Source organism: Salvelinus namaycush, chromosome 20, assembly GCF_016432855.1.
Source record: "Salvelinus namaycush isolate Seneca chromosome 20, SaNama_1.0, whole genome shotgun sequence".
In the NCBI taxonomy this organism is placed as follows: domain Eukaryota; kingdom Metazoa; phylum Chordata; class Actinopteri; order Salmoniformes; family Salmonidae; genus Salvelinus; species Salvelinus namaycush.
Window position 1 is genome coordinate 53052631 of NC_052326.1, and position 26048 is coordinate 53078678.

General features: G+C 45.8%; 1 protein-coding gene across 2 annotated transcripts in view; it reads left to right on the forward strand.

Moving 5' to 3' along the window:
• LOC120065502 (dystroglycan-like) overlaps positions 1-26048 on the forward strand; it is an 86006-nt gene that overhangs the window by 32712 nt on the left and 27246 nt on the right. The window contains exons 1-2 of one of the 2 annotated variants that reach the window (XM_039016557.1): positions 19859-20198; positions 20345-20974. In XM_039016557.1, the coding sequence (XP_038872485.1) occupies positions 20618-20974 (357 nt within the window). In that variant the 5' untranslated portion in view covers positions 19859-20198; positions 20345-20617. Of the gene's footprint in view, positions 1-19858; positions 20199-20344; positions 20975-26048 lie in introns of those variants that run through there. The other variant, XM_039016556.1, reaches the window with a different exon arrangement.

Below are 26048 nucleotides of genomic sequence, written 5' to 3' on the forward strand. Positions count from 1 at the left end.
GCCGTCATATCTTACATTGATGAGATCTAGATGACTGTATGTCTGTAGTCATGGCAGCCGTCATATCTTACATTGATGAGATCTAGATGACTGTATGTCTGTAGTCATGGCAGCCGTCATATCTTACATTGATGAGATCTAGATGACTTTATGTCTGTAGTCATGGCAGCCGTCATATCTTACATTGATGAGATCTAGATGACTGTATGTCTAGTCATGGCAGCCGTCATATCTTACATTGATGAGATCTAGATGACTGTATGTCTGTAGTCATGGCAGCCGTCATATCTTACATTGATGAGATCTAGATGACTGTATGTCTGTAGTCATGGCAGCCGTCATATCGTCTCAATGGAGAAACACATCAGCTGAAAGGGCCATATTTCTTCCGTTGCCTTGGTGCTCTGGAATATTGCATTTTTGATATGTACTGTAGCCTATTTCATCAAGAATAATTTTGACAATGCGTTTTTCTTCCCATTGCTTGCTTGAATATTACATTGACGATATGTAACATTGAAGGCGTTGAATAAGGCATTTTTCTTTCCATTGTCTTTATAGAATATTCCATTGATGAGATCTAGCCTAGTCTAGTGTTGTCTGTGTGTATTATTCAAGGATTTGGGTCCTGCTTAGACCCTCCGCCCTATTCTAGGTTGTCACGAATTAGCCTAAACTAAGCAGCTCAGTGGATATCCCTAGTGGTCCTAGTCCTGTAATCTTCAGAAACTTGACCGTTGGACAGCGTCATGTTTCTTTTAAGCCTTGTTACGTGTTTAAATGACACACTAAAAATAAGGGTTCCTCAAGGGTTCTTTGGAAGGGTGATGCTTCTATGTGGAACCGTACGGACCCAAAGAACCCTTTGAGCCCTTCAATGGTTCTTTGCAGTTCAAAAAAACAGTTTTTTCCCCCTCTTTTAGTGATAATTCAAATGTAGGGGCGGGTGATATACTATTTTGGGCCGTGGTTTTCTCATTCAAGTGGATCTAATCTGTTGTTATTACATGTTATATGTGATCATGGCCAGTGTCTTGTGAAACACTCTTGTATGGCCTTGTGTCAATAGTTCTCAATTCTCTCCTGTTTCAACTTGTTAACAAACACAATATTAAAACCTAGGGAATTTTAACTATATATTATGGCTATTAAACCTGAATAAAAAAAACCTGTATGGTTCTAAAAAGAACCTTTGCGATTGCGAAAGTGTATTTTGTAGAACTATTCTCCATCAAGGTTCTATAAAGAACCATAAAAAGGGTTCTATATAGCCCCACAAAGGGTTGTACGCATAGTGGAACCCTTTTTTGGTCCTATGTAGAACCTTTTTTAATGGTTCTTTATAGAACCCTAGGAAACAATTCTTTATAGAACCATGCAGGTTCCATTTAGAACCTTAGGATCATGGTTCTTTATACAGTGCATTCTGAAAGTATTCAGACCCCTTGACTTTTTCCACATTTTGTTACGTTACAGCCTTGTTCTAAAATGTATATTTAATAAATGTTTTCCCTAATCAATCTACACACAATACCCCATAATGATGAAGCGAAACAGGTTTTTAGAAATGTTTGCTCATTTATTAAATATAAAAAATATTTACGTAAGTATTCAGACCCTTTTCTATGATACTCGAAATTGAGCTCAGGTGCATCCTGTTTCCATTGATCATCCTTGAGATGTTTCTACAAGTTGATTGGAGTCCACCTGTGGTAAATTAAATTGATTGGACATGATTTGGAAAGGCACACACCTGTCTATATAAGGTCCCACAGTTGACAGTGCATGTCAGAGCAAAAACCAAGCCATGAGGTTGAAGGAATTGTCCATTGAGCTCTGAGACAGGATTGTGTCGAGGCACAGATCTGGGGAAGGGTACCAAAACATTTCTGCAGCATTGAAGGTCCCCATGCCCACAGTGGTCTCCATCATGTTTCAATGGAAGAAGCTTGGAACCACCAAGACTCTTCCTAGAGCTGGCCGCCCGGCCAAACTAAGCAATCGTAGGAGAAGGGCCTTGGTCAGGGAGGTGACCAAGAACCCGATGGTCACTCTGACAGAGCTCCAGAGTTCCTCTGTGGAGATGGGAGAACCTTCCAGAAGGACAACCATCTCTGCAGCCCTCCACCAATCAGGTCTTTATGGTAGAGTGGCAAGACGGAAGCCACTCCTCAGTAAAAGGCACATGACAGCCCGCATGGAGTTTGCCAAAAGGCACCTAAAGGCTCTCAGACCATGAGAAACAAGATTCTCTAGTCTGATAAAACCAAGATTTAACTCTTTGGCCTGAATGCCAAGCGTCACGTCTGTAGAAAGCCTGGCACCATTCCTATGGTGAAGCATGGTGGTGGCAGCATTGTGCTGTGGGGATGTTTTTCAGCGGCAGCGACTGGGAGACTAGTCAGGATCAAGGGAAAGATGAACAGAGCAAAGTACAGAGAGATCCTTGATGAAAACCTGCCCCAGAGTGCTCAGAACCTCAGACAGGACGACACCAAGCACACAGCCAAGACAATGCAGGAGTGGCTTCGGGACAAGTCTCTGAATGTCCTTGAGTGGCCCAGCTGGAACCCGGACTTGAAACCGATTCAACATCTATGGAGAGCCCTGAAAATAGCTTTGCAGCAACGCTCCCCATTCAACCTGACAGAGCTTGAGAGGATCTGCAGAGAAGAATGGGAGAAACTCCCCAAATACAGTTGTGCCGAGCTTGTAGCATCATACCCAAGAAGACTCGAGGCTGTAATCGCTGCCAAAGGTGCTTCAACAAAGTACTAAGTAAAGGGTCTGAATACTTATATAAATGTGATATTTTCGTTAAAAAAAATCTGTTTTTGCTTTGTAACTATGGGTATTGTGTGTAGATTGATGAGTGGAAAAAACTAACAATTTGATACATTTTAGAATAAGGCTGCAACGTAATAAAATTTGGAAAAAGTCAAGGGGTCTGAATACTTTCCGAATGCACTGTAGAACCTTCAAAAAACGGTTCCATATAGGCTAGTACCAAAAGGGTTCTGCTATGGTTAAATGCCAAAGAATGCTTGTTTGGCACTGTGTAGAACCATTAGTTTTTTGGTGTGTAGGATGTGCATACATATAGTCTAGCCTGCGCTAGTTGTCAAGGTTAAACACAGTAAAAACCCTAACGTTGCTCTTGGTTGCTGTACATATACATTAGGCTAGCCCTGTGTGCTCCTGTTGGATCGAAGTTCGACAGAATCCCTAACGTTGCTCTTGGTTGCTGTACATATACATTAGGCTAGCCCTGTGTGCTCCTGTTGGATCGAAGTTCGACAGAATCCCTAACGTTGCTCTTGGTTGCTGTACATATACATTAGGCTAGCCCTGTGTGCTCCTGTTGGATCGAAGTTCGACAGAATCCCCAACGTTGCTCTTGGTTGCTGTACATATACATTAGGCTAGCCCTGTGTGCTCCTGTTGGATCGGAGTTAGACAGAATCCCCAACGCTGCTCAGGGCTGCTTGTTCTTCATCATAACGCCCCCTACATGTTTAAATTAACATTGGCACACAGCCTGCTGTGTAGTATACTCCTATTTGTCTAGTTAGATAAGATACAACCCCACCAGCCCTGCCTGTGTTCTTTTATTTATCTAGTATCTGTACCCCTCTACTATATGCTCCTGGCTCTTCTTCCTGTATCACAACCAATGTCTTCCGCTCTCTATGCAGGAGTCTGTGTGTCAGTCCTATGCTCTGCTCCTAGCTGTGTGTGTCAGTCTGTGTAACAGTATCTCTTCATGTTTAAAGTTAAAGATCTGCATAGACTGTGTCCTATTTGTCGAGTGCAACCCTGCCTTTGGCTCCCAGGTCCTACTCTGCTCTGAGCAGGACTGTTGTGTGTCAGGTTGTGTAACAGTATCTCCACTACGTATCCAGTAGAGGCCCATCTCAGGGAGAACTAGACATAAAGTATTCTAATTTCAGCTAAATGTAATTATCCACAGCTCCCTCCCCATTCTGAGGGCTTTATTCAGCTAAATGTAATTGAGGACTTTATTCAGCTAAATGTAATTATCCACAGCTCCCTCCCCATTCTGAGGGCTTTATTCAGCTAAATGTAATTATCCACAGCTCCCTCGCCATTCTGAGGGCTTTATTCAGCTAAATGTAATTATCCACAGCTCCCTCCCCATTCTGAGGGCTTTATTCAGCTAAATGTAATTATCCACAGCTCCCTCCCCATTCTGAGGGTTTTATTCAGCTAAATGTAATTATCCACAGCTCCCTCCCCATTCTGAGGGCTTTATTCAGCTAAATGTAATTGAGGACTTATACAGCTAAATGTAATTATCCACAGCTCCCTCCCCATTCTGAGGGCTTTATTCAGCTATTCTGGGGGCTTTATTCAGCTAAATGTAATTATCCACAGCTCCCTCGCCATTCTGAGGGCTTTATTCAGCTAAATGTAATTATCCACAGCTCCCTCCCCATTCTGAGGGGTTTATTCAGCTAAATGTAATTATCCACAGCTCCCTCGCCATTCTGAGGGTTTTATTCAGCTAAATGTAATTATCCACAGCTCCCTCGCCATTCTGAGGGCTTTATTCAGCTAAATGTAATTATCCACAGCTCCCTCCCCATTCTGAGGGCTTTATTCAGCTAAATGTAATTATCCACAGCTCCCTCCCCATTCTGAGGGTTTTATTCAGCTAAATGTAATTTTCCACAGCTCCCTCGCCATTCTGAGGGGTTTAACAATCGTTGCATTGTTTCCTCCTTCCATGCCTGGTTTTGTTCCTTCTATTGTCTTTCTCCTGCAGCGTTGCAGTGATATAATTCCAGAGATTTGAAGAGGAGAGTGATCATCAGCAGAGAGAGAAACACACGCTACTTCACAGCCGCCCCATGAGTCCTATAATTGTGGCAGAGAGAGTGGTGAAAAAGCTGACTGCTAGTTTTAGTCCGGCTTTAATCAAAGCGGACACGTGTTTGGCTGTGTTCGCAGTACACCGACTTCATTCCCAAGGCTGTTTCCCACACTTCATTTTTCTTTGCCTCAAATTAAAACCTAATTTGAGTGTCTTAAAGTGAAAGGCCTGGGTAGACTCTTTCATATCAAATGGCCTAAACCACCAATGGAGACTCATCGAGGGCCTATGAGAAGTAGAACAACACGTGAAATATGACCTGAAGCATGTTGGACTGTTTGATCCAACATTAAAACAGGTTTTGATTGTTGGAAACCACGTTTCATTCCTGGGTAGCCTTTTGTTTTTTATGACTATATCAATGTTCAAAACCTCATGTATAAGAAATCAAACATGTACTGGCCCTACTAGGACCTATATTAAATACCAATACATGTACTGGCCCTACTAGGACCTATATTAAATACCAATACATGTACTGGACCTACTAGGACCTATATTAAATACCAATACATGTACTGGCCCTACTAGGACCTATATTAAATACCAATATATGTACTGGCCCTACTAGGACCTATATTAAATACCAATACATGTAATGGCCCTACTAGGACCTATATTAAATACCAATACATGTACTGGCCCTACTAAGACCTACAGTATATTAAATACCAATACATGTACTGGCCCTACTAGGACCTATATTAAATAGCAATACATGTACTGGACCTACTAGGACCTATATTAAATACCAATACATGTACTGGCCCTACTAGGAACTATATTAAATACCAATATATGTACTGGCCCTACTAGGACCTATATTAAATACCAATACATGTACTGGCCCTACTAGGACCTATATTAAATACCAATACATGTACTGGCCCTACTAGGACCTATATTAAATACCAATACATGTACTGGCCCTACTAGGACCTATATTAAATACCAATACATGTAATGGCCCTACTAGGACCTATATTAAATACCAATACATGTACTGGCCCTACTAAGACCTACAGTATATTAAATACCAATACATGTACTGGCCCTACTAGGACCTATATTAAATACCAATACATGTACTGGACCTACTAGGACCTATATTAAATACCAATACATGTACTGGACCTACTAGGACCTATATTAAATACCAATACATGTACTGGCCCTACTAGGACCTATATTAAATACCAATACATGTACTGGCCCTACTAGGACCTATATTAAATACCAATACATGTACTGGCCCTACTAGGACCTATATTAAATACCAATACATGTACTGGCCCTACTAGGACCTATATTAAATACCAATACATGTACTGGCCCTACTAGGACCTACAGTATATTAAATACCAATACATGTACTGGCCCTACTAGGACCTATATTAAATACCAATACATGTACTGGCCCTACTAGGACCTATATTAAATACCAATACATGTACTGGCCCTACTAGGACCTATATTAAATACCAATACATGTACTGGCCCTACTAGGACCTATATTAAATACCAATACATGTACTGGCCCTACTAGGACCTATATTAAATACCAATACATGTACTGGCCCTACTAGGACCTATATTAAATACCAATACACGTACTGGACCTACTAGGACCTATATTAAATACCAATACACGTACTGGCCCTACTAGGACCTATATTAAATACCAATACACGTACTGGCCCTACTAGGACCTATATTAAATACCAATACATGTACTGGCCCTACTAGGACCTATATTAAATACCAATACATGTACTGGCCCAACTAGGACCTATATTAAATACCAATACATGTACTGGCCCTACTAGGACCTATATTAAATACCAATACATGTACTGGACCTACTAGGACCTATATTAAATACCAATACATGTACTGGCCCTACTAGGACCTATATTAAATACCAATACATGTACTGGCCCTACTAGGACCTATATTAAATACCAATACATGTACTGGACCTACTAGGACCTATATTAAATACCAATACATGTACTGGACCTACTAGGACCTATATTAAATACCAATACATGTACTGGCCCTACTAGGACCTATATTAAATACCAAAACATGTTTTGATATTTTGATCAAATAAAGAAAATGTGTTTTCACTGTTTGAGGAGGAAACTGCTTGTTTTATTTCCATGTCCAAAGTTTTTTTTTTTGATTTGATAGCCCTGTCATATTACATTAGCCCAATAATAAAATGTTTTAAACAAGCTCGGAGGGGAACGGTGTGGGTTTACCAAACAGTAACACAACCGCTGCTGTTCTCTAAGACAATAATTTAATACATGTCCACTGCTAGTCTTCAGTAACACAATCTGTCTGAACTTCAGGCTCTGAATCAAAAGTTTCCTATTTAATCTGGAGGTCAAGATGGCTGTCACATCCTATTTAATCTGGAGGTCAAGATGGCTGTCACATCCTATTTAATCTGGAGGTCAAGATGGCTGTCACATCCTATTGAATCTGGAGGTCAAGATGGCTGTCACATCCTATTGAATCTGGAGGTCAAGATGGCTGTCACATCCTATTGAATCTGGAGGTCAAGATGGCTGTCACATCCTATTGAATCTGGAGGTCAAGATGGCTGTCACATCCTATTGAATCTGGAGGTCAAGATGGCTGTCACATCCTATTGAATCTGGAGGTCAAGGTGGCTGTCACATCCTATTTTTAATCTGGAGGTAAAGATAGCTGTCACACCCACATCTCAACTACCACCCTTACTTTCATGTACCCTGTCTTCAGGTTTTCAGTCCAGAAGGGATGAGGGGACCGGGGTATTGACACAGGGCCCTGTAGTAACCTGTTTTCAGTCCAGAAGGGATGAGGGGACTGGGGTATTGACACAGGGACCTGTAGTAACCTGTTTTCAGTCCAGAAGGGATGAGGGGACTGGGGTATTGACACAGGGACCTGTAGTAACCTGTTTTCAGTCCAGAAGGGATGAGGGGACCGGGGTATTGACACAGGGCCCTGTAGTAACCTGTTTTCAGTCCAGAAGGGATGAGGGGACTGGGGTATTGACACAGGGACCTGTAGTAACCTGTTTTCAGTCCAGAAGGGATGAGGGGACTGGGGTATTGACACAGGGACCTGTAGTAACCTGTTTTCAGTCCAGAAGGGATGAGGGGACCGGGGTATTGACACAGGGACCTGTAGTAACCTCAGGTTATTTACAGGGCAGGTTGTTGAATCTCTTATATCAAAGCAGTAATTTTAGAAGGAGAAAACATATTTTCATTTCCCTTTTCTTCATGTTTTCACTCAGGAGGAATGATGGGACCGGGGTATTGATGCAGGGACCTAGGTATGTACAGGTCAGGTTGAATAAGGGCCTGCTTGTTTACAGACCAGAGCAGGTGGAAGGTTGAATCTCCCATATCAAAGCCATGATTACAAGAAGAAAAATAACACTTTATTGATCCATTTTCTGAACAGTCTCTGTAATGTCTTCTGCTATTGAACCCCCCAAGACACAAAAACACACCCCCACCAGGTTGGAATCACAGTTTAGTGAGATGAGCAGCAGTTTCCATCAGATTCTGTTGTTGTTACAACAGTTATGTTGTTCCTATAGCCTAGTTCCGTCGGTTCTACAGTTCCACAGTTCTACAGTTCCGCAGTTCTACAGTTCCGTCGGTTCTACAGTTCTGCAGTTCTACAGTTCCGTCGGTTCTACAGTTCCGCCACCAACTGTGTTAATTTATTGTGTTTATGTTCCAAGATACGCTGCCTGGTCCAACCTCTCCCATTTCCTCCTTCATAATTCACAGACTCATTGGAGTGCTGCTAAGAATAGCTTGTTATTAAGTTTCTTGGCATGGAGATACACACCACATTATGGTGCACACATATGGTGGAAGGATGCTCTCCTCCTACACCCTCCTACAGTATGCTCTGTAGAACTAGATGGATGCTCTCCTACAGTATTCCCCATAGAACTAGAAGGATGCTCTCCTCCTACAGTATGCTCCGTAGAACTAGAAGGATGCTCTCCTCCTACAGTATGCTCCGTAGAACTAGGATGCTCTCCTCCTACAGTATGCTCCGTAGAACTAGAAGGATGCTCTCCTCCTACAGTATGCTCCGTAGAACTAGGATGCTCTCCTCCTACAGTATGCTCCGTAGAACTAGAAGGATGCTCTCCTCCTACAGTATGCTCCGTAGAACTAGGATGCTCTCCTCCTACAGTATGCTCCGTAGAACTAGAAGGATGCTCTCCTCCTACAGTATGCTCCGTAGAACTAGGATGCTCTCCTCCTACAGTATGCTCCGTAGAACTAGGATGCTCTCCTCCTACAGTATGCTCCGTAGAACTAGATGGATGCTCTCCTCCTACAGTATGCTCCGTAGAACTAGATGGATGCTCTCCTCCTACAGTATGCTCCGTAGAACTGGAATGATGCTCTCCTACACCCTCCTACAGTATGCTCCTTAGAACTAGAAGGATGCTCTCCTCCTACAGTATGCTCCGTAGAACTAGAAGGATGCTCTCCTCCTACAGTATGCTCCGTAGAACTAGGATGCTCTCCTCCTACAGTATGCTCCGTAGAACTAGAAGGATGCTCTCCTCCTACAGTATGCTCCGTAGAACTAGAAGGATGCTCTCCTCCTACAGTATGCTCCATAGAACTAGGATGCTCTCCTCCTACAGTATGCTCCATAGAACTAGGATGCTCTCCTCCTACACCCTCTTACAGTATGCTCCATAGAACTAGAAGGATGATCTTCTCCTACAGTATGCTCCGTAGAACTAGAAGGATGCTCTCCTACACCCTCCTACAGTATGCTCCATAGAACTAGAAGGATGCTCTCCTCCTACAGTATGCTCCGTAGAACTAGAAGGATGCTCTCCTCCTACAGTATGCTCCGTAGAACTAGAAGGATGCTCTCCTCCTACTGTATGCTCCGTAGAACTAGAAGGATGCTCTCCTCCTACAGTATGCTCCGTAGAACTAGGATGCTCTCCTCCTACAGTATGCTCCGTAGAACTAGAAGGATGCTCTCCTCCTACAGTATGCTCCGTAGAACTAGGATGCTCTCCTCCTACAGTATGCTCCATAGAACTAGAAGGATGCTGTCCTCCTACAGTATGCTCCGTAGAACTAGGATGCTCTCCTCCTACAGTATGCTCCGTAGAACTAGGATGCTCTCCTCCTACAGTATTCTCCGTAGAACTAGAAGGATGCTCTCCTCCTACAGTATGCTCCGTAGAACTAGGATGCTCTCCTCCTACAGTATGCTCCGTAGAACTAGAAGGATGCTCTCCTCCTACAGTATGCTCCGTAGAACTAGGATGCTCTCCTCCTACAGTATGCTCCGTAGAACTAGAAGGATGATTTAGCCGTCCCTGTTTGTTGTGTTCTAAAACCATGTCAGTTGTCCTGTGGAGTTTAGAGCTGATTTCCCTGCCACAGATTCAGTTTAGGCCTAGTTCTGTACTCAAATCTATTTTAGATGGAGACTCTCCATTGAGCATGCTTTTTAGTCTAGGAGTAGCCTCAATCGGGATCTGGGAAACTAACCCTACATTTTGGTTAATCTCCCTTGAGGAGATGGTCTGAGTGTTTTTGTGGCGTGACGCTTCCCTGGCCCTGTCGCCAGTCTGCATAGCCCTCCCAGTCTTCCACATTCTCTCTCTGTGGTCCTGTTTTAGTCAGCCTCCCTTCCTCCCAGTCCCTATCCTCTGGCTCCTCTCTTCTCTCCCTAGTCTGCCTCCCTTCCTCCCAGTCCCTATCCTCTGGCTCCTCTCTTCTCTCCCTAGTCTGCCTCCCTTCCTCCCAGTCCCTATCCTCTGGCTCCTCTCTTCTCTCCCTAGTCTGCCTCCCTTCCTCCAATTCCAATTCCACCAATGGTATGATAGCTGCAGTCAGATATTGTCCAGTCAGACTGTCTGTAAATCTGCTTAGATTAGCATGGTAGCTACATAAACAGATAACCCAGTCAGATATTCTCCAGTCAGACTGTCAGTAAATCTGCTTAGATTAGCATGGTAGCTACATAAACAGATAACCCAGTCAGATATTGTCCAGTCAGACTGTCAGTAAATCTGCTTAGATTAGCATGGTAGCTACATAAACAGATAACCCAGTCAGATATTCTCCAGTCAGACTGTCAGTAAATCTGCTTAGATTAGCATGGTAGCTACATAAACAGATAACCCAGTCAGATATTGTCCAGTCAGACTGTCAGTAAATCTGCTTAGATTAGCATGGTAGCTACATAAACAGATAACCCAGTCAGATATTGTCCAGTCAGACTCTCAGTAAATCTGCTTAGATTAGCATGGTAGCTACATAAACAGATAACCCAGTCAGATATTGTCCAGTCAGACTCTCAGTAAATCTGCTTAGATTAGCATGGTAGCTACATAAACAGATAACCCTGGGTAGTTTATGACATCCCATGGCGGATGGGTCACGGGGTGTCTTTCCAAAATGTGCCTGTGGTGTCATCTCCTCCTCCCCTGGGACCACTAGGGGTCCAGACTACCAGCCTGATATCCATAGAAACAGCCTAGACTATGTAGAGAAGTCATGTCAGGTTTAATGATAGACATGGTGTCTGTTGATGTCAGGTTTAATGATAGAGATGGTGTCTGTTGATGTCAGGTTTAATGATAGAGATGGAGTCTGTTGATGTCAGGTTTAATGATAGAGATGGAGTCTGTTGATGTCAGGTTTAATGATAGAGATGGAGTCTGTTGATGTCAGGTTTAATGATAGAGATGGAGTCTGTTGATGTCAGGTTTCTAATATATTAATATATTACCTCAGACCGTATGCCCCCCCCCCCCCCTCCCCAAGACTTCATACCATTCACAGTAACAGTTTGGTTAGTGTTATGGGAAGTAGGCTGATAGTTGTCCATGGATTTTGGATAGAGGATCCAGAACACAGCTGGGTGGATCTGTACCACAGGTGGCGTGGAATGTGGGCACTCAGACCATAACTAAAACATTTGTCACTATTGAAGTCTGAAAATGATCTGACAAACTTTGGTTTTAGGATAAAACTGTCCCTTTAAGGGTTCTGTTGTTCACTAGTCTACATTCAGTTTTCGGTCTGCAGCAGCTCTGCATTGAAATACTGCATTACGCCACCAACTGAGGACAGCTTGGCTCTGTCCTGTTTTATTGGTTTTACACACAAATTCATTCAAGCAATGAAGATGGGTGTTAATCTATGATAGAGGAGACGTGAAGTCTGAAGTAGCCTGAGAAAAGGAATTTAGAGCAGGAGTTACAGTACTTTAATCTCATCAACTCCACCGAAGACTGTGTTTTATTTTGTTACCTCCTTATTACACTGTTATATAAGCTGGACCAAGGCTGTGTTCATACTGCTATATAGGCTGGACCAAGGCTGTGTTCATACTGTTATATAAGCTGGACCAAGGCTGTGTTCATACTGTTATATAGGCTGGACCAAGGCTGTGTTCATACTGTTATATAGGCTGGACCAAGGCTGTGTTCATACTGTTATATAAGCTGGACCAAGGCTGTGTTCATACTGTTATATAGGCTGGACCAAGGCTGTGTTCATACTGTTATATAAGCTGGACCAAGGCTGTGTTCATACTGTTATATAGGCTGGACCAAGGCTGTGTTCATACTGTTATATAGGCTGGACCAAGGCTGTGTTCATACTGTTATATAGGCTGGACCAAGGCTGTGTTCATACTGTTATATAGGCTGGACCAAGGCTGTGTTCATACTGTTATATAGGCTGGACCACGGCTGTGTTCATACTGTTGTATAGGCTGGACGAAGGCTGTGTTCATACTGTTATATAAGCTGGACCAAGGCTGTGTTCATACTGTTATATAGGCTGGACCAAGGCTGTGTTCATACTGTTATATAGGCTGGACCAAGGCTGTGTTCATACTGTTATATAGGCTGGACCAAGGCTGTGTTCATACTGTTATATAGGCTGGACCAAGGCTGTGTTCATACTGCTATATAGGCTGGACCAAGGCTGTGTTCTTACTGCTATATAGGCTGGACCAAGGCTGTGTTCATACTGTTATATAAGCTGGACCAAGGCTGTGTTCATACTGTTATATAGGCTGGACCAAGGCTGTGTTCATACTGTTATATAAGCTGGACATAGGCTGTGTTCATACTGTTATATAGGCTGGACCAAGGCTGTGTTCATACTGTTATATAGGCTGGACCAAGGCTGTGTTCATACTGCTATATAGGCTGGACCAAGGCTGTGTTCATACTGTTATATAGGCTGGACCAAGGCTGTGTTCATACTGTTATATAGGCTGGACCAAGGCTGTGTTCATACTGCTATATAAGCTGGACCAAGGCTGTGTTCATACTGTTATATAGGCTGGACCAAGGCTCTCTATATGATGATCATGTTGGGGTAACACTGTTGCTAACCCTCTAGGATCTCTGTATGGAGCGGAAACCCATACATAGGATGGCAGGAAGATTAGCCCTGATGAACAAATTTAAATTAACAAACTTAACTGAAGCAGGAAGCCTTTTCAATCACGGGTCATAGACATGATGACCAATGCATTACAGTCCACTCTACACTCTAACCACTAGGCTACCTGCCGCCTCTACACTCTAACCACTAGGCTACCTGCCGCCTCTACACTCTAACCACTAGGCTACCTGCCGCCTCTACACTCTAACCACTAGGCTACCTGCTGCCTCTACACTCTAACCACAAGGCTACCTGCCGCCTCTACACTCTAACCACTAGGCTACCTGCTGCCTCTACACTCTAACCACAAGGCTACCTGCCGCCTCTACATTCTAACCACTAGGCTACCTGCCGCCTCTACACTCTAACCACTAGGCTACCTGCTGCCTCTACACTCTAACCACAAGGCTACCTGCCGCCTCTACACTCTAACCACTAGGCTACCTGCCGCCTCTACACTCTAACCACTAGGCTACCTGCCGCCTCTACACTCTAACCACAAGGCTACCTGCCGCCTCTACACTCTAACCACTAGGCTACCTGCCGCCTCTACACTCTAACCACTAGGCTACCTGCCGCCTCTACACTCTAACCACTAGGCTACCTGCTGCCTCTACACTCTAACCACTAGGCTACCTGCCGCCTCTACACTCTAACCACTAGGCTACCTGCTGCCTCTACACTCTAACCACAAGGCTACCTGCCGCCTCTACACTCTAACCACTAGGCTACCTGCTGCCTCTACACTCTAACCACTAGGCTACCTGCCGCCTCTACACTCTAACCACTAGGCTACCTGCTGCCTCTACACTCTAACCACAAGGCTACCTGCCGCCTCTACACTCTAACCACTAGGCTACCTGCCGCCTCTACACTCTAACCACTAGGCTGTGTTGTGGTCCCGTGTGGCTCAGTTGGTAGAGCATGGCGCTTGCAACGCCAGGGTTGTGTGTTCATTCCCCACGGGGGGACCAGGATGAATATGTATGAACTTTCCAATTTGTAAGTCGCTCTGGATAAGAGCGTCTGCTAAATGACTTAAATGTTAAATGTAAGGCTACCTGCCGCCTCTACACTCTAACCACAAGGCTACCTGCTGCCTCTACACTCTAACCACTAGGCTACCTGCTGCCTCTACACTCTAACCACAAGGCTACCTGCCACCTCTACACTCTAACCACTAGGCTACCTGCCGCCTCTACACTCTAACCACTAGGCTACCTGCCGCCTCTACACTCTAACCACTAGGCTACCTGCTGCCTCTACAATCTAACCACTAGGCTACCTGCTGCCTCTACACTCTAACCACTAGGCTACCTGCCGCCTCTACACTCTAACCACTAGGCTACCTGCCGCCCAAAGGGAATGAGGTTGCAATTTCAGATGCAGCCTTTGAAACATTTTGAACGTTTTGGGGAGGAGGGTGATCATCGATGCTTCTCTGAGGGACTGACTGGGTCTTTTCTTGCCGATCTTAGACGACACGGTCTCAGGGGTGTCTCGGTGACGGGTCGGCTGATCAAGAGAGGAGTGCAGCGATGTGAGGACGGACCTTTTACCCTCTGAATAGCCCTCCTCACTTCTCCGAGTGCTGAAAGGAAGTCTTTATCTATCGGCCAGTCTACCCGGAGAGGAGAAGCGTTCTGGTCTGGGTCCCAAATGGCTCACTATATAGTGCACTACTTCTAACCAGAGCCCTACTTCCCTATAGGGCCCTTGTCAAAAGTAGTGCACTATATCGGGAGTAGTGTGTGATTTGGGATGGACTTTCTGAATGAGGAGAAAGCGTTTGTACCTTAATGACCACCGTAGCCTGCTTGTCAGTCAACAATGACAGGTGATACGGGTCAGCCAGGGGATTCTGAATGTGGAATGCTGTATAGTTCCAACTTCAAGGCCTAGGTTCCACCTCAATAATGGGGGGGGTGGGGCAAAAGTTTTCACTGCAGCCATCTTGTATTTTTCAGCGACAGAAAAGGCTACTTATTTTTGGTTGTTTTCTTTGATAATAGGTATTATTATTCATTAGTAGTATTTATCACTTTCTACCTAAAATAATGTTTTTTTTTCTGCTGGTATTTTCTTGAGGTCTGCACTGTTTTTGACCTGATGTAAAATGTAATATTTGCAGTCCGTTGATTAGCTTAGAAAACGTGGCTACATGTAGTGAACTGGTAAACAGTGCTGATGAAACAACAGGGTAGTCTAGTGTTGTTTAGAAAGGTCTCCAGTTAGGTTTAACCTGAATCACTTTCTCCTCTCCTCTGGGGAGTGATCTACCTCCTAGAGCATCTGTCCCTCTCTCTAACCTCTCTCCTTTCTCCTCTCCTCTGGGGAGTGATCTACCTCCTAGAGCATCTGTCCCTCTCTCTAACCTCTCTCCTTTCTCCTCTCCTCTGGGGAGTGATCTACCTCCTAGAGCATCTGTCCCTCTCTCTAACCTCTCTCCTTTCTCCTCTCCTCTGGGGAGTGATCTACCTCCTAGAGCATCTGTCCCTCTCTCTAACCTTTCTCCTTTCTCCTCTCCTCTGGGGAGTGATCTACCTCCTAGAGCATCTGTCCCTCTCTCTAACCTCTCTCCTTTCTCCTCTCCTCTGGGGAGTGATCTACCTCCTAGAGCATCTGTCCCTCTCTCTAACCTCTCTCCTTTCTCCTCTCCTCTGGGGAGTGATCTATCTCCTAGAGCATCTGTCCCTCTCTCTAACCTCTCTCCTTTCTCCTCTCCTCTGGGGAGTGATCAACCTCCTAGAGCATCTGTCCCTCTCTCTAACCTCTCTCCTTTCTCCTCTCCTCTGGGGAGTGATCTACCTCCTAGAGCGTCTGTCCCTCTCTCTAACCTCTCTCCTTTCTCCTCTCCTCTGGGGAGTGATCTACCTCCTAGAGCATATGTCCCTCTCTCTAACCTCTCTCCTTTCTCCTCTCCTCTGGGGAGTGATCTACCTCCTAGAGCATCTGTCCCTCTCTCTAACCTCTCTCCTTTCTCCTCTCCTCTGGGGAGTGATCTATCTCCTAGAGCATCTGTCCCTCTCTCTAACCTCTCTCCTTTCTCCTCTCCTCTGGGGAGTGATCAACCTCCTAGAGCATCTGTCCCTCTCTCTAACCTCTCTCCTTTCTCCTCTCCTCTGGGGAGTGATCTACCTCCTAGAGCATCTGTCCCTCTCTCTAACCTCTCTCCTTTCTCCTCTCCTCTGGGGAGTGATCTACCTCCTAGAGCATCTGTCCCTCTCTCTAACCTCTCTCCTTTCTCCTCTCCTCTGGGGAGTGATCTACCTCCTAGAGCATATGTCCCTCTCTCTAACCTCTCTCCTTTCTCCTCTCCTCTGGGGAGTGATCTACCTCCTAGAGCATCTGTCCCTCTCTCTAACCTCTCTCCTTTCTCCTCTCCTCTGGGGAGTGATCTACCTCCTAGAGCATCTGTCCCTCTCTCTAACCTTTCTCCTTTCTCCTCTCCTCTGGGGAGTGATCAACCCTCTAGAGCATCTGTCCCTCTCTCTAACCTCTCTCCTTTCTCCTCTCCTCTGGGGAGTGATCTACCTCCTAGAGCATCTGTCCCTCTCTCTAACCTCTCTCCTTTCTCCTCTCCTCTGGGGAGTGATCTACCTCCTAGAGCATCTGTCCCTCTCTCTAACCTTTCTCCTTTCTCCTCTCCTCTGGGGAGTGATCAACCCTCTAGAGCATCTGTCCCTCTCTCTAACCTTTCTCCTCTCCTCTGGGGAGTGATCTACCTCCTAGAGCATCTGTCCCTCTCTCTAACCTCTCTCCTTTCTCCTCTCCTCTGGGGAGTGATCTACCTCCTAGAGCATATGTCCCTCTCTCTAACCTCTCTCCTTTCTCCTCTCCTCTGGGGAGTGATCTATCTCCTAGAGCATCTGTCCCTCTCTCTAACCTTTCTCCTTTCTCCTCTCCTCTGGGGAGTGATCAACCCTCTAGAGCATCTGTCCCTCTCTCTAACCTCTCTCCTTTCTCCTCTCCTCTGGGGAGTGATCTACCTCCTAGAGCATATGTCCCTCTCTCTAACCTCTCTCCTTTCTCCTCTCCTCTGGGGAGTGATCTACCTCCTAGAGCATCTGTCCCTCTCTCTAACCTCTCTCCTTTCTCCTCTCCTCTGGGGAGTGATCTACCTCCTAGAGCATCTGTCCCTCTCTCTAACCTCTCTCCTTTCTCCTCTCCTCTGGGGAGTGATAGAGCGTCTGTCCCTCTCTCTAACCTCTCTCCTTTCTCCTCTCCTCTCCTCTGGGGAGTGATCTACCTCCTAGAGCATCTGTCCCTCTCTCTAACCTCTCTCCTTTCTCCTCTCCTATTGTTCCCTCCCTCCCTCCCTCCCTCCCTCCCAACCCCGCTCCCATCCTGTCCACCCCTCTCCCTTCCTCCTTCCCTCCCTCCTTGCCTTTTCTACCACCCTCCCCTCTCCCTCCCATTCTACCCCTCTCCCTCCCATTCTACCCCTCTCCCACCCTCCCCTCTCCCTTCCTCTTTGTCAAATTTCTGCCCTGCTAGAGTTTCCCCGGTCAACAGTAAGTGCTGTTATTGTGAAGTGGAAACGTTGAGGAGCAATAACGGCTCAGCCACGAAGTGGTAGGCCACACAAGCTCACCGAATGGGACCACCAAGTGCTGAAGCGCGTAAAATCGTCCGTTCTTAGTTGCAACACTCACTTCTGAGTTCCAAACTGCCTCTGGAAGTAAAGTGAGCACCAGAACTTTTTGTCGAGTGCTTCATGAAATGGGTTTTCATGGCCGATCAGCTGCACACAAGCCTAAGATCACCATGCGCAATGCCAAGACTCTGGAGCAGTGGAAACGTGTTCTCTTGAGTGATCAATCACGCTTCACCATCTGGAAGTCCGACGGACGAATCTGGGTTTGGTGGATGCCATGAGAACGCCACCTGCCCCAATGCATAGTGCCAACTGTAAAGTTTGGTGGAGGAGGAATAATGGTCTGGGGCTGTTTTTCATGATTCGGACTAAGCCCCTAAGTTCCAGTGAAGGGAAATCTTAACGCTACAGCATACAATAACATTCAAGACAATTATGTGCTTCCAACTTTGTGGCAACAGTTTGGGGAAGGCCCTTTCCTGTTTCAACATGACAATGCCCCCGAGCACAAAGCAAGGTCTATATAGAAATGGTTTGTCGAAATCAGTGTGGAAGAACTTGACTGGCCTGCACAGAGCCCTGAGGTCAACTCCATCGAACACCTTTGGGATGAATTGAAATGCCGACTGTGACCCAGGCCTAATCGCCCAACATCAGTGCTCTACCTCGTTAATGCTCTTGTGGCTGAATGGAAGCAAGTCCCCACAGCAATGCTCCAACATCTAGTGGAAAGCGCCATAATAATGCCCATGATTTTGGAATGAGATGTTATACGAGCAAGTGTCCACATACTCTTGGTCTTGTAGTGTATGGAAAGGAAAATCAATAAGCATAAATATGGGTTGTATTTACAATGGTGTTTGTTCTTCACTGGTTTCCCTTTTCTTGTGGCAACAGGTCACAACTCTTGCTGCTGTGATTTGCACGCTGCGGTATTTCGCCTAACAGCTATGGGAGTTTATCAATGTTTGATTTGTTTTCAAATTCTCTGTGTAATCTGAGGGAAATATGTGTCTCTAATATGGTCATACATTTGGCAGGAGGTTAGGAAGTGCAGCTCAGTTTCCACCTCATTTTGTGGGCAGTGATCACATAGGCAGACCTGACTTTCAAGAGAAGACAGGCTAAGGCGGCCTTTCTCAATAGCAAGGTTATGCTCACTGAGTCTGTACATAGTCAACGCTTTCTTTAAGTTTGGGTCAGTCACAGTGGTCAGGTATTCTGCCGCTGTGTACTCTCTGTTTAGGGCCAAATAGCATTCTAGTTTGCTCCGTTTTTTTTGTTAATTCTTTTCAATGTGTCAAGTAATTATCTTTTTCTTTTCTCATGATTTGGTTGGGTCTAATTGTGTTGCTGTCCTGGAGCTCTGTGAGGTCTGTTTGTGAAGAGCCCCAGGACCAGCTTGCTTAGGGGACTCTTCTCCAGGTTCTCTCTCTCTCTCTCTCTCTCTCTCTCTCTCTCTCTCTCTCTCTCTCTCTCTCTCTCTCTCTCTCTCGCTCTCTCTCGCTCTCTCTCGCTCTCTCTCGCTCTCTCTCGCTCTCTCTCGCTCTCTCTCGCTCTCTCTATCGCTCTCTCTCTATCGCTCTCTCTCTATCGCTCTCTCTCTATCTCTCTCTCTCTATCGCTCTCTCTCTATCGCTCTCTCTCTATCGCTCTCTCTCTCTCTCTCTCTCTCTCTCTCTAGGGAAATCAGTAACTGTATTATATACAGATGTGGCGCTTCCCCCCCCCCCCCCCCCCCCCCCCTCCCCTACACACAGACGCACACACCCTCTAGCCTTCTTTACACCGCCTCTCTTCCTCTCTGTAGCTCTGTAGCTCTTCCTCTCTGTAGCTCTGTAGCTCTGTAGCTCTTCCTCTCTGTAGCTCTGTAGCTCTTCCTCTCTGTAGCTCTGTAGCTCTTCCTCTCTGTAGCTCTGTAGCTCCTCCTCTCTGTAGCTCTGTCTCTCTTCTGCCATGAAAAGACCTGCATGAATAACAACTGTGAGTTCAGCTTCCCAGCCAGGCCCCAGACAATGGAGGATGCGTGCATTCATCTCAGCACTCCCAAGAAAGGCTCCAGTTCAGCTGGGCTAGTATTGTGGCCTGACCCCGTGTCACTAGTCAGTCGGCAGGAGGCAGGGGCCCGGGCCTTGCTGCCTTTGGAGTGGCTGCTCCCTGCAGAGTGGATGATAGGGCTGTTCTGGCAGTTATGGTTTGGGGAATTCAAAGAGAGAAAGGGGGAGAGAGAGAGATGGTGAGGAAAAAGAGTGTGAGATAGATAGATAGATAGATAGATAGATTTTAAGTTGATGATTGTAAATATTGAACAGTCTATCAGTTTTAAGTATGTTGGTATTTAAAGCATGTCCTAGTGAATCCCTGTTTCTTCTCTTCCTACAGGTCTCAAAGGCTGACCTGACAATGGGATCTACAAACCACTGAAGTGGCTCTGACAAAAGAACAGGGGAAACAGGAGAAAGGAAAAGGAGAAAAACACTAAACAAAAGGAGAGGGGACTCTCAGAGAGAGAAAGAGCCCTTATTGAAAAGAAAAGCGGAGGTGGGCTCAGGGAGGATCAGCTTTGTCCATCGGTGTGGGGTTGGGGGTGCATGCTTGTCCTCTCCAGTGGGTTTCCTCCTTTGTGAGAGAGAGAGAGTTAACAAAAGACACAGAATGTGCAATAAACAGAGAGGAGAATGTCGACCGGCGGAGGAGGCTGGAGCGGCGATGCCTGGTCTGGGGAGGAGAACCAGTGCGGTACTACTACTGGCTCTCCTGGTAGCCATGGTCCAGGGACAGGTGGAGGTAATGGGGGACATGCTGCTGGATGGACCCGGGGAGCTGGAGGCCTCCATGCACTCGTCCATACTGTCAGACTTCCAGGAGGTGGAGGCAGCGGTGGCGGCTGCAGTCTATCAGGCTGAAGTAGGAGCAGGAGGAGTGTCAGGATTCCCCGACTCGTCTGCTGTGGTGGGCCGGGTGTTTCAGATGAAGGTCCTGTTGAAGACGGACTACACCAGCAACACTAAGGTGTGTGTGTGTGTGTGTGTGTGTGTGTGTGTGTGTGTGTGTGTGTGTGTGTGTGTGTGTGTGTGTGTGTGTGTGTGTGTGTGTGTGTGTGTGTGTGTGTGTGTGTGTGTGTGTGTGTGTGTGTGTGTGTGTGGTGGTGGAGGGGCCTGTTCAATTCTAAAATGTAATTCTATGGCATTTTTACCCATTTTGAACACGTGAGAAACATTCCTGTAGTAAGGACATAGCTTGTAGGAACTAACTAGGTAACTATTTATCTGTCCATGTCTTTCCACGAGGGCCACAGCCACCCCCACAGACACTGGTCCCAGGGTGGCCACCCCACAGACACTGGTCCCAGGGTGGCCACCCCACAGACACTGGTCCCAGGGTGGCCACCCCACAGAAACTGGTCCCAGGGTGGCCACCCCACAGAAACTGGTCCCAGGGTGGCCACCCCACAGACACTGGTCCCAGGGTGGCCACCCCACAGAAACTGGTCCCAGGGTGGCCACCCCACAGACACTGGTCCCAGGGTGGCCACCCCCACAGACACTGGTCCCAGGGTGGCCACCCCACAGACACTGGTCCCAGGGTGGCCACCCCACAGACACTGGTCCCAGGGTGGCCACCCCACAGAAACTGGTCCCAGGGTGGCCACCCCACAGAAACTGGTCCCAGGGTGGCCACCCCACAGAAACTGGTCCCAGGGTGGCCACCCCACAGAAACTGGTCCCAGGGTGGCCACCCCACAGACACTGGTCCCAGGGTGGCCACCCCCACAGACACTGGTCCCAGGGTGGCCACCCCACAGACACTGGTCCCAGGGTGGCCACCCCCACAGACACTGGTCCCAGGGTGGCCACCCCCACAGACACTGGTCCCAGGGTGGCCACCCCCACAGACACTGGTCCCAGGGTGGCCACCCCCACAGACACTGGTCCCAGGGTGGCCACCCCCACAGACACTGGTCCCAGGGTGGCCACCCCCACAGACACTGGTCCCAGGGTGGCCACCCCCACAGACACTGGTCCCAGGGTGGCCACCCCCACAGACACTGGTCCCAGGGTGGCCACCCCCACAGACACTGGTCCCAGGGTGGCCACCCCCACAGACACTGGTCCCAGGGTGGCCACCCCCACAGACACTGGTCCCAGGGTGGCCACCCCCACAGACACTGGTCCCAGGGTGGCCACCCCACAGAAACTGGTCCAAACCGGTCGAGGGTTGATTGTGAAACATGCCAACTGTTTGAAATGCATGAACCCAGCACTTATTCCAGCATTGTGCTGCCTAGTCCCATGATAGCTATCTGAGTCTCCCGGGCTGTGGGTGTAGTCCACAGGATCCTTTCTGCCCTGTCAAACGCATGGCCCTAGTACCAAACACCAACCCTTGAGCCCTTTGTGCATATGGGAAAATCGACCCTGACAGCTGGGCTAAAAGAATGTTAACACTAAGCACTTTTAGAAGAGACACACACAGGGCGGGGTACAGCCGTTCATTTCCTCCACAATATCTACTCTAGAAAGGGATTATTTCTCACGTCAAGCAGATGTCAGGTCTAGGTTATGGTTGGTCTAATGGTAGTCTAATGCTGTAGAGTAAAACCAACGTCAAGCAGATGTCAGGTCTAGGTTATGGTTGGTCTAATGGTAGTCTAATGCTGTAGAGTAAAACCAACGTCAAGCAGATGTCAGGTCTAGGTTATGGTTGGTCTAATGGTAGTCTAATGCTGTAGAGTAAAACCAACGTCAAGCAGATGTCAGGTCTAGGTTATGGTTGGTCTAATGGTAGTCTAATGCTGTAGAGTAAAACCAACGTCAAGCAGATGTCAGGTCTAGGTTATGGTTGGTCTAATGGTAGTCTAATGCTGTAGAGTAAAACCAACGTCAAGCAGATGTCAGGTCTAGGTTATGGTTGGTCTAATGGTAGTCTAATGCTGTAGAGTAAAACCAACGTCAAGCAGATGTCAGGTCTAGGTTATGGTTGGTCTAATGGTAGTCTAATGCTGTAGAGTAAAACCAACGTCAAGCAGATGTCAGGTCTAGGTTATGGTTGGTCTAATGGTAGTCTAATGCTGTAGAGTAAAACCAACGTCAAGCAGATGTCAGGTCTAGGTTATGGTTGGTCTAATGGTAGTCTAATGCTGTAGAGTAAAACCAACGTCAAGCAGATGTCAGGTCTAGGTTATGATTGGTCTAATGGTAGTCTAATTCTTTTTAGGGTGTCAAATCACAGATCCTTGATAGAGTGTGTGTGTGTGTGTACACATTCTTGCTTGCTTGCGTGTGATAAACACAAGTATTTGATTTAAACATGTCATATCTACACTGAGTATACAAAACATTAAGAACACCTGCTCTTTCCATGACTGACCAGGTGAATCCAGGTGAAAGCTATGATCCCTCAGTGTAGATGAAGGGGAGGAGACGGGTTAAAGAAGGATTTTTAATCCATGAGACAGTTCAGATATGGATTGTGTATGTGTGCCATTCATATGGTGAATGTGCAAGACAAAATATTTAAGTGCCTTTGGACGGGTATGGTAGTACAGTGGCAAGTAGGTGAACCCTTTGCAATTACCTGGATTTCTACATAACTTGGTCATACAATTTGATCTGATTCTAAGAGCATGTAGACTCTATAGAAGTCTAGATGATTCTAGAACATGTAGGCTCTATAGAAGTCTAGCTGATTCTAGAACATGTAGGCTCTATAGAAGTCTAGCTGATTCTAAGAGCATGTAGGCTCTATAGAAGTCTAGATGATTCTAAGAACATGTCGGCTCTATAGAAGTCTAGATTATTCTAGAACATGTAGGCTCTATAGAAGTCTAAATGATTCTAGAACATGTAGGCTCTATAGAAGTCTAGATGATTCTAAGAGCATGTAGACTCTATAGAAGTCTAGATGATTCTTGAACATGTAGGCTCTATAGAAGTCTAGATGATTCTAGAACATGTAGGCTCTATAGAAGTCTAGATGATTCTAGAACATGTAGGCTCTATAGAAGTCTAGATGATTCTAAGAGCATGTAGGCTCTATAGAAGTCTAGATGATTCTAGAACATGTAGGCTCTATAGAAGTCTAGATGATTCTAGAACATGTAGGCTCTATAGAAGTCTAGATGATTCTAGAACATGTAGGCTCTATAGAAGTATAGATGATTCTAAGAGCATTTAGGCTCTATAGAAGTCTAGATGATTCTAAGAGGGCTCTATAGAAGTCTAGATGATTCTAAGAGCATTTAGGCTCTATAGAAGTCTAGATGATTCTAGAACATGTAGACTCTATAGAAGTCTAGATGATTCTAGAACATGTAGACTATAGAAGTCTAGATGATTCTAGAACATGTAGGCTCTATAGAAGTCTAGATGATTCTAAGAGCATGTAGACTCGATCGAAGTCTAGATGATTCTAGAACATGTAGGCTCTATAGAAGTCTAGATGATTCTAAGAATATGTAGGCTCTATAGAAGTCTAGATGATTCTAGAACATGTAGGCTCTATAGAAGTCTAGATGATTCTAGAACATGTAGGCTCTATAGAAGTCTAGATGATTCTAGAACATGTAGGCTCTATAGAAGTATAGATGATTCTAAGAGCATTTAGGCTCTATAGAATTCTAGATGATTCTAAGAGGGCTCTATAGAAGTCTAGATGATTCTAAGAGCATTTAGGCTCTATAGAAGTCTAGATGATTCTAGAACATGTAGACTCGATCAAAGTCTAGATGATTCTAGAACATGTAGGCTCTATAGAAGTCTAAATGATTCTAGAACATGTAGACTCTATAGAAGTCTAGATGATTCTAAGAGCATGTAGACTCGATCGAAGTCTAGATGATTCTAGAACATGTAGGCTCTATAGAAGTCTAGATGATTCTAAGAATATGTAGGCTCTATAGAAGTCAAGATGATTCTAGAACATGTAGGCTCTATAGAAGTGTAGATGATTCTAGAACATGTAGGCTCTATAGAAGTCTAGATGATTCTAGAACATGTAGGCTCTAAAGAAGTCTAGATGATTCTAAGAATATGTAGGCTCTATAGAAGTCTAGATGATTCTAGAACATGTAGGCTCTATAGAAGTCTAGATGATTCTAGAACATGTAGGCTCTATAGAAGTCTAGATGATTCTAAGAGCATGTAGGCTATATAGAAGTCTAGATGATTCTAAGAACATATAGGCTCTATAGAAGTCTCTAGGAACATCACCTCCACTCTGTGATCCTCAACACTGGGGCCCCACATGGGTTCACCCATGACTGCGTAGCCAAGCACGCCTCCAACTCAATCATCAAGTTTGCAGACGACATAACAGTAGTAGGCTTGATTACCAACGATGACTAGACAGCCTACAGGGAGGAGGTGAGGGCTCTGGTACTGTGGTGCTTGGAAAACAACCTCTCACTCAACGTCAACAAAACAAAGGAGATGATCGTGTACAGGAAACAGCAGAGTGTGCACCCACCTATCTACATCGACGGTACCGCAGTGGAGAAGGTGGAAAGATTCAAGTTCCTCATTGACACATCATTGACAAACTGAAATGGACCACCCACACAGACAGTGTGGTGAAGAAGACGCAACAGAGCCTCTTCAACCTCAGGAGGCTAAAGAAATTTGGCTTGTCACCTAAAACCCTCACACATTTTTACAGAAAGCATCCTGTTGGGCTGTATCACCGATTGGTACGGCAACTGCTCCGCCCACAACCGCAAGGCTCTCCAGAGGGTGGTGCGGTCTGCCCAATGCATTACCGGGGGAAACTACCCACCCTCCAGGACACCTACAGCACCCAATGTCACAGGAATGCCAAAAAGATCATCAAGGACATCAACCACCTAAGCCACTGCCTGTTCACCCCGCTATCATCCAGAAGGCGAGGTCAGTACAGGTGCATCAAAGCTGGGACCTAGAGACTGAAAAACAGCTTCTATCTCAAGGCCTATCAGACTGCCATCACTAGCACATTAGAGGCTGCTGCCTATAGGCATAGACTAGGAATCACTGGCCACTTTAAGGAATGGAATACTAGTCACTTTAATAATGTTTACATATCTTGCATTACTCATCTGATATGTACAGTG